The sequence below is a fragment of the Ovis canadensis genome, chromosome 25 (assembly GCF_042477335.2).
Source record: "Ovis canadensis isolate MfBH-ARS-UI-01 breed Bighorn chromosome 25, ARS-UI_OviCan_v2, whole genome shotgun sequence".
NCBI lineage: Eukaryota > Metazoa > Chordata > Mammalia > Artiodactyla > Bovidae > Ovis > Ovis canadensis.
Genome location: NC_091269.1, coordinates 21,180,619 through 21,189,980, shown reverse-complemented (window position 1 = coordinate 21,189,980; position 9,362 = coordinate 21,180,619). Strand labels below are relative to the sequence as shown.

Genomic DNA, 9,362 nt, shown 5'->3' with positions numbered 1-9,362 from the left:
TGAGGGTTAGGGTTTGATCCCTGGTTTAGGAACCAAGATCCCATTTACTTTGCCCTCCCCCCAATAATCAGCCTAAATGAATTCTAATGCCAAGGAGACTCATTTGGGGTCAGCAAATTTTTCTCCCCGAGACAGTGAACTGTGACAAACTTTCACAGAAAAGGCCAAAACAAAAGATTGTCTTGAAGTGTTTGCTTGGGAGAGGGGTGGCTTTCCACATAACATGTGATTTCTTGGGCTTGTGCCAAGGGTGTTTCCTTTTTTTTCTCTCCCTCTCTCTTTTTAGGTGGCAACAACAGAGGCATGTTTAATATTGATGAGTTTGATTTTTTGAATATAAATGCTGTTTGGTTTATATGGTGAATGCATAGAAATTTGGAGGTTAGCATTTTAATCAAGTCTAATCTCTTAGTATTTCCCGAGCCTCCTCCACCCACCTCAACATTTTGTCAAAAATAAATTTGAAAAATGAAATTTTGAAATGACCACTTGAAATGACTTGAAATGACCGCTTTGAAATGAAATGAAATGTTCTCTTAAGGAGATGCAAGATTTGCAATAACATAAAAGCAGTATTATGTATTGTAACCTTTTCTAAACCATATGCCAAGCACATTAACAGGGTTTAAGATGATCAGTTACTGAAGAAAAGACCAACCTACTCAACCAATATTTATCAAAGAACCATGCTTCTTCAGGCAGGTTGGAAGTACAGTATGTAGCTTTGGTATTACTGCACCACTAAACTGGAATGTGGCTTCCTTTTTTCCTCTTTAAAATTTTTATTTTTTTTCTCAGCACGGATCTTTCAGCTGCCAAGCTGTTTGGCGGGGACCAGGAAATGGACTCTGGCGGCAGTTAGGTCCCCAGACTGAGGGGCGCTCTTGGCGTTTCAGCGGAGGAGGGGCAGGGCCGAGGGACCCGGCCTAGAGCCGATGGGGCGGGGTCATGGGGCGGGAGGGGTGGGGCCTTGTGCGTCCCGCCCGGTCATTGGCGGTGCTCCGTGCGCGCGTTCAGCCACGCGCGGGCGGGCGCAGCCTCGGCGCGTTGTGCGAAGCGCGGCAGGTGCGCGGACATCCTCCCTCCGCCTAGCGGTGCGGCCGCCGCGCGACTCGCCGGGAGCCCGGCGCTGCCGGGCCCAGGGGTTGGCATGGCCTGACCGCCCGCAGCGGCGGCGGCGGCAACATGGGGAACCAGGACGCGAAGCCGAAGAGAAGCGCGGGCGATGTCCCGCATGGAGGCGGCGGTGGTGAGGACGCCGCTGTGCCCCGCGAGGCCGAGGGCACAAAGAAGGCGGGCGGGGGCAAGAAGGCGCCAGGCCGGCACGGAAAAGGGGGCGGCGGCGCGGAGCCGGGCCGGAAGAAGAGCCGCTCGGACCCCAGGGCCTCGGTGTTCTCCAACCTGCGCATCCGGAAGACCCTGTCCAAGGGCCGAGGTACCGGCGGCTCTCGTGAGGATGTGCTGGACCCCCAGGCCCTGCAGGCCGGCGAGCTGGACAGCGCCCACTCTCTGGTTACCAAAACCCCAGACCTCAGCCTCTCAGCTGATGAGACGGGCCTGTCGGATACCGAATGTGCGGATCCTTTCGAGGTGACGCGTCCCGGGGGTCCCAGCTTGGCCAGGGTCGGCGGCCCGGCAGTGGCCGAGTATTCGGAGACCGCGGCGGGGGCTCAGGATGGACAAAGGACCAGCTCGGGCTCAGACACAGACCTCTACAGTTTTCACTCGGCCGCGGAGCAGGAGGACTTGCTCTCGGACATCCAGCAGGCGATCCGCCTCCAGCAACTGCAGCAGCAGTCCCCGGGCCCCGAGTCGCCCCCGGTGTCGCCCCCCTCCCCCGCCCCTCTGCCTGGGGCCCTGCCGGGCCTGGACCGACCCCCACCGGGCCCCAGCGCCGAAGCGGCGCTGTCCGCGCCCCCCGACAGGCCCGCGGCCGCAGAGCCACCAGCAGCCACCGCCTTCGCGTCTCCTGGGTCGGTTCCGGGGGAACGAGGGGCAGCGGACACGGACGAGGAAGGCGAGGAGGACGCCTTCGAGGACGCGCCCCGAGACTCTCCGGGGGTGGAGTGTGGCCTGGCGGCGGGAGAGGCCCCACGCACGCCAGGGGCGACGCGCGAGGAGGGCGCGCCGAAGCCTGTCGTCCCCGTGACCGCCTCCCCGCCACGCAGTCCAGCTCACAGCCCGCGCCGCCCCCGGGCCCGCCCGCTCCTGGCGCCCTGTTATGTCAGGACCACCACCCGGCAGCTCAGCTCGCCAGGGCCCTCCCCGTCTCCGTCCCCCAGCCACAGCCCCCGGGTCCAGAGACGCCCGGAGTCCTCCCTGGGCCGCGGTTCCGGAGCCACCGCGGACCCCGCCGCTGCCCCAGCTAGGAAGCCCCGCGCGGGCCGCAGCCGCTCGGCCGACTGGACTGCGGAGCTGGGCCGTGCCCCCGGGGCGGGGGTCTCGGCGCACCTGGTGCAGCGCGGGGCAGGCGGCCTCCAGGGTGTGTTCGCAGGTGAGCCCTGGGCTCGGGGCCCTGGGCACCTGCCCCTCAGAAACGCTTCGATTTGCATACAGAGCATTAAAGGGAGCAACTTAGTCGTGTCTGTTCTAAGTCATCTAGAAAAAGGGCCACTGTGTCCACTTCTCCGAAATATCCCGGGTCACGCCAGGCAGAGCAACTCCTTTTTGGCACCGTTTGCAAAGCCATCCTTCTCTTTCCGTCCTCCTCCCACAGCATTAAAAATAAGGAGGTTGCTCACAGCCCTGTGACACATCATCTATTCTAGGGCTGCTCTGATGTACCCGCCTGTGTGCGCCGTGTGATGCGGAGTTTCTCTCGGTGATCAGAGTGGACGCCTTAGGGAACTTGGGTGGTCACGCCTGTTTGCTGACACAACCAAATCTCATACATGCTTTCAGAAAATTAATGCAGAGTGATCTAGAGTATTAGGGATCATTTACATTTGGTTTCATGGCCTGACTAAGACAGGGTGTGGCTTGGAGACCGATGGTGAGCAGACCAAGAGCACCCAGGATGCTGCTGGTACCTTCCCAGCGTCTGCTCTGGACGCTTCAGGGCCAGTCCAAGGGTCAGCTCACCGTGGTGAATGTCCAATAGGGCAGTGAATTCATCCATGGTTAGATCCCAGGGCCTTTCCGCTGGTAAGAGTGTCAGCTTATTTCATGCTTACTAATTTTTCTTAATTATTAAATAGCTGAGTGTAAGAATGTAAGAAACAGGAGAAAATGAGAATTTATGCCAGTCTTGGTAGATTGTGATAAGTATTTGAAATATTAAAAATATCAAAGATAATTTGAAAAGCTTAAAATCTTATATTCTTTAATAAATCATATTACTTTAGTAAATAGGTTATCTGTAAAACAGTAGATTATGTTTCTTAATGAACACGGCTGCCTCACCCTTTAGGTAAATATTATTCACTTTTTGTCCTAGCTTGTATTGACCACAGTTTAGTTTCATCTGTGAACTCTCTTAATTTTATATTTATAGATTTTTCTAGTTAAGAGTGGCCTCCTCCATGTTTTACTTGCTTGCTCTCCCCTTTTAACTTTTCCTTTTCTGTGATTTTGTAGGTTAAGTTAGGAATGTTTATAGTCTGATATTCACTAGATAAATTGTAAACCAAACAAAACACAAGCATAAAAACCCCCAAAAGACTGATTTTAAAGGAAGAGGATAGGAAAGTTCTTTAGTTAATTTTTGTGAATTTAATGTTGGTGAGAAATTACTTCCTCCTTATGTAGGTAACACTCATTTCATATATTGTTTTTCTAAAAATGAAAGTATCACCATAATTAAGGTTACCATTCATTAATATTGTTCTTCCAAGAATCTTTAGAATTTGGAAATATTCATTTCCAAGTGAATATTAGATGAAAAATACATTTCCTTCATTTAGCATATACATATGTATGTGTATATATGTGTATATATATATATATACACATGTACACAGGGCAGCCATATTGTGCTAGACAATATGTTAAGTGTTGAGTGATACACAAAGATCATTAAATCCTAGTCCTGCCTTTCCATGGCTCACTGACTAAGAGCACAGGAACACACAGAGATACAGTACTTTGGGTGTATCAAGTGTGCAGTGACTTACTGCCTTGGCAAGGGATGAAGAGAAAGGAATTCATAGGAGGGTTGATCTGAGTCCTGAAGATCATAGGACCCTTCAACCCCAGGTTAAAGTTTTGTTTTCCTTAAGGAAAATAAAAGGGGTATTCTTGGAGCTAGCATTTCATTTAAATGTTCTAAGTATTTCCAGATTTGAAATTTGGGACTCTTAGCAGGATTCCTGTTCAGGAGGTAAGTGGGTTTTATTGACCTCCAAGCAGAATTTTTTTTACTGTGTAGTTAGTTGCTTTAATATGGGCATCACCTTTATATTATTTTTTAATTGAAATATAGTTGGTTTTTAATGTTGTATTAATTTCTGCCATACAGCAAAGTGACTCAGTTATATATATGTTTTGTTGTCCAGTCACTATATACATTCTTTTGAATATTCTTTTCTATATGGTTTATACCAGGATATTGAATATGGTTCTCTGTGCTATGTAGTAGACCTTCTTATTTATCCATTCTGTATGTAATAGCTTACATCTGCCAACCCCAACCTCTCACTCCATCTCAACCCCTTCCTGCTTGGCAACCTCAAATCTGTTCTCTGTGAGTCTGCTCCGATTTCATAGATAAGTTCATCTGTGTCATATATTAGATTCCATAGAAGGTGATACATATGGGGCAGTGTTTTATATTTGATGCTTGGATGTAGGTGGTCAGTAGCCATTGGTTATTTGGATAGCAGTTTCTGTATATTTATCTCACCCATTCACTTTCTTTAAAAAAAAAAAAAAAAAGAATTGGTAGGTTTAACCTAATCTTGTAGCTGGTGGTCACATGGAGGTAAACAAAGAGATGAAACTTTTTCAAGGTCACACTGTAATTCTTTCAGAGGCTGAGCCAAAAATAGCTGAGTCTACTGATTCTAGTCTGAATGTTCTTGCTTATTAGTCATTTTTGGATGTTCAGCACTGTAAGGCATCATATAGACAAAAAACTTAAAAAAATATTATGGTGTTTAAGGTCTTCACTTACAATATTTTCCAGTTTCTGTTATTAATATGGTGAACTCCTTTCATTGTTGAGCATCTGGCCTTCCTGGGCTAGATGCAGGGTGATTGCTGGTCAGTGAAGCAGGCTTTCTCCAGACAGCTCTCCTGGAAGCTTCCCTGTGGTGAATCCAGGGAATCCAGAGTGACACAGGCCTCTATTCCTCAGCTGTTGTCTGTTTTCTTGTCATCTGCCTTTTCTTTGATTCTTTACCATCCTCTAGTATTTTATGGGTGTCTTGGAAATTACTAGAGCCCTGGCGAGGACTAGCATTGTCCTCAGGGAAATTGTTTTCTGGCTTTAATTTGCATGTCTTTGGATCAAGTAATTGCCAGCTGCCTTTGAAGCAGGTGATAGTTAGATCTATAAGCCTCCGTGAACATCTTTTATTTTTAAACCATAGAATGAGGGTTGTCAGCTTTGCAGAAAGGAACAGATGTTTTTCTTCTTACTGCCTTCCAAATGTGGGGAGAAAATTCAAGTGAAGAGAGATCTGCATGGCACATGTTTGTGTTTTGTTGCTGATATAACAGCATTTAGCAATAAAGGGGACCAAGACTTTATCTTGTTTTAGCTATTCAGGAGCTGATAATGTCTTAAGCCATTGGACTGAAAATTTACAGTTAATTTGAAAAAACATCTTTTTCAGTGTTTAGTAGAAAAATTGCTATGAAATTTAAGAGATTCCTTTGCACATGCTATACTTAAGCAGAAGCTTGTGAATAGAATTTTACAGTTAAAGTTTAGGCATATGAAATGTTAAGTTGGTGATGCTAAATCACTTTTTATAGAAACCTTTCCAAAGTCATTTAATTATGTGCTTATCTGTCTTTTTTTAAAATGTGGACTTAATGGTTCATGTGTTTTAAATGGCTTAATGTCATCTTTAGGCCATCATGGTTTCATTCTGTGAAATCATTGGTGTTGCCTTCAGCTGCTATTGAAGTGTAATTGTCTGGTGACTCTAGTTGGCTGTTTCTGAAGTTTTGTGTCTACCTGGTTTTCTTAACTTTTTACTTCCTGTCAGCTATTAATTCGTAGAGCTATCTTTGGTCCCGTGTCCCCCACCCCCCATTGCTTCTAATTTGATGTTTCTGGTCAGTTTGTTATTGGTTTATACATCCCATAATTATGATGTTTGCTATATTTGTTGCACTTCTAAATGCAAGGCTCTGTGTTGGTGCATTGCTTAATTATCTCTAATCCTTATGACAGTGTTTTCCCAATGAGCAAACCAGGGTCAGGCATGTGAAGTAACTTGCTTCAGGGCATTAAGCTGGTCAGTGACCGATTCAGGATCAGTACTTAGAAAATCAAAACTGTTATTAACATGAATAAAATAAAATGAAGTGTGTCAGTGAGCTTTTGGAGCACTAGCTAGTGAATTAAGGGCCTGGGCTTTACAATTTAGATTGTGTAGCTTTTCTCACTGTAGCTTTTCTAAAGGCTATCTTGATTTTTATATCAAAGTAGGAGGGCCCACTCTAGGAGTACAGACTTTCTCATGCAGCTTGTTAGGTTATTAGACTGTGAATGTTTAGGGCCGGGAGCAGTCTTATATCCAGCAGTAGTATCTGACAGAGTAGATGTCCAGTCATCGTCCAATAAATGTGTGATGGTCAGGAATCACCCCTTTTGTGTATAATGCATCAATGTTACTACAACAAGGAAGGGTTTTACAAGAATGTGGTCCTTTCCTCTGTATCTTGCCTTAGTGAAGTTGCTCAGTCGTGTCCGGCTCTTTGCAACCCCATGGACTGTAGCCTACCAAGCTCCTCTGTCCATGGGATTTTCCAGGCAATAGTACTGGAGTGGATTGCCTTACTGGGTCTCATATCTCTGAATATGATTTGGCAGTATAAGCTGGGACTGGGAACACTATTCTCAAGTCATTTTAGTTTGGCTTAAAACACACTTTCTCATTGTTCCTTTAAGATCATGGTTTGGATTGAAGTAAAGCACCCCAATAGCTTCAGTGATGGGTTTTAATGACTGTCCTGGCTTTTCATGCATTTAGGCATTTGGATACAAGCCATGTGTATTTGACCTTGAGCAGGTGCATTTATAGCCATATTTCCTTCTGGTCCTATTAAAAAGGTGCTGAACACACACCTTGGGTGATGGCAACAGTAGTTACTAATTACTGCTACTCCAGGTAACTCTGTATTGTAGCTCGATGTACAGTTAGGTCACTCTTAAGTAACTTTTTCTGATATGTATGAAAGTGGAGGAATAATTCCAAATGAATAATATTAGGATTTAATGAAATAATGTTTGTCAAGTCCCTACAACTCTGCCTGGCACATAGAAGGCAGACAGTTGGTGCTATATGCTTTCCTGTCCTAGTTTATTGCCTTAATGGCTATATGGTTCAAAGTAGTCCAAACCATATTTATGAAATAAAAACCACTCTGAAATCATATACAAACTCTGGTAAGGATGTAATCAGTTGCTAGTTGAAAATTAATATTTCTAGTCAAGGGTTTGTTTTTTTTTTTCAAATTGTTTATATATCAGGTTTCTTCCCCTCTCTTTTTCATTTTCTGTGATTGTAACCCTTTCTGTCACTTTATCAGAAATTTTGGTTTTCTTGAGGGTTTGGAGAAGGAAAGCACATGATGGGGGTATGACTATGTGATTAGCAGGAGGTACTGATGTTTAAAGCGGGGAGTGGGTGGAGGAGAAACAGTATTTACCCGCCTCACTTTGCAGCCTTTACCTCCCATGGTTTCCTTCAGAAACTCTCTACTTTAGTCGAGTTAATCAGCTTACTGTTCTATGAACGTGCATTTCATTTTCCTTACTTTGCGCCTTTGTCTAGCAGTGTTTACGCTCTTGTAACACACTATTGTCTCTCTTTACTTAGTATCTGGAAAAGCTGCTTGAGTTCCCATTTCCTCTTTTGTGTCTGCCCCAGCTGGTGTGACTGGCAGTCATCTCCATGTCTCTGTACTTCTGTCTGTATCATATCACATATGCTTCTTGGATATAGGGAATCTTTGGGGCTTCGTTTTCACTTCTTTCTGCTTTTCTTTTCTCCTTGCCTGCTTGCCTGATTCCATCCATTCATCATCCTCTTCTATCCATCGAATACCTATGCCACATCTCTGCCAGTAAGATGGGCACTGAGCATACTGAGGCCTTTATGAATACCAGTTGACCTTTCTTTCTTTTTTTTTTTTTTTTGGTGTCTAGGCCTCCTATTGGTAAATAAGTAGTTGAATTTACCCTGGAAGACTACTAGCATTTTTGGGTGGTTGAAATTAAGTCATTTTCAATGAGGTATACGTAGGTTTCCTTGATGGCTCAATGGTAAAGAATCTGCCTGCAATGCAGGAGCCACAGGAGCCACAGATTCGATCCCTGAGTCAGGATGATCCCTTGTAGGAGGAAATAGGAAATAGCAACCCACTCCAGTATTCTTGTCTGAAAAATCCCATGGACAGGGGAGCCTGGTGGGCTACAGTCCAGAGGCTTCCAAAGAGTTGCACATGACTGAGCACACATACATATGATTGAATCAGTAGTGAAGATAGAATGATACTTCTATAGAATTTGTGTAGAGAGAACATCTGTTCCTATTTTTGTGGGTTGATCCCACAAGCAACTATTGTTGCTATCAATGATAATGCAGTAACTCTAAGCTTCCAAACATAAATTTTATTGGTACTGAAAAAAGAGGAAAACTTTATTATTTTGTTCATTCTTGCTTTTTCATTTTAAGTAATAATCTGATGTTAATGAAATTTAGCATTAAGGGACTGTTAGGAAGAATCTAGTATCTACTACCTTGTTGCTTTGTAATTTCCTTCTTGATTTTCCTGTTGACCCATTGGTTTTTGAATAGCATGTTGTTGCAGTTCAGTTCAGTCGCTCAGTCATGTCTGACTCTTTGCGACCCCATGAACAGCAGCATGCCAGGCCTCCCTGTCCATCGCCAACTCCCAGAGTTTATTCCAACTCATGTCCATTGAGTTGGTGATGCCATCCAACCACCTCTTCCTCTGTCATCCCCTTCTTCTCCTACCTTCAATCTTTCCCAGCATCAGGGTCTTTTGTAGTGAGTCTGTTCTTCGCATGAGGTGGCTAAATTATTGGAGTTTCAGCTTCAACATCAGTCCTTCCAATGAATATTCAGGACTGATTTCCTTTAGGATGGATTGGTTGGATCTCCTTGCAGTCCAAGGGACTCTCAAGAGTCTTCGCCAACACCACAATTCAAAAGCATCAATTCTTC

General features: G+C 45.1%; 1 protein-coding gene across 1 annotated transcript in view; it reads left to right on the top strand.

Annotated features, from left to right (window-relative positions):
- Positions 1-1,098: 1,098 nt before the first annotated feature.
- Positions 1,099-9,362, top strand: part of FMN2 (formin 2) — a 354,330-nt gene continuing 346,066 nt past the window's right edge. The window contains exon 1 of the mRNA XM_070289497.1: positions 1,099-2,494. Coding sequence (XP_070145598.1) covers positions 1,186-2,494 — 1,309 coding nt within the window. The 5' untranslated portion in view covers positions 1,099-1,185. The remainder of the gene's footprint in view (positions 2,495-9,362) is intronic.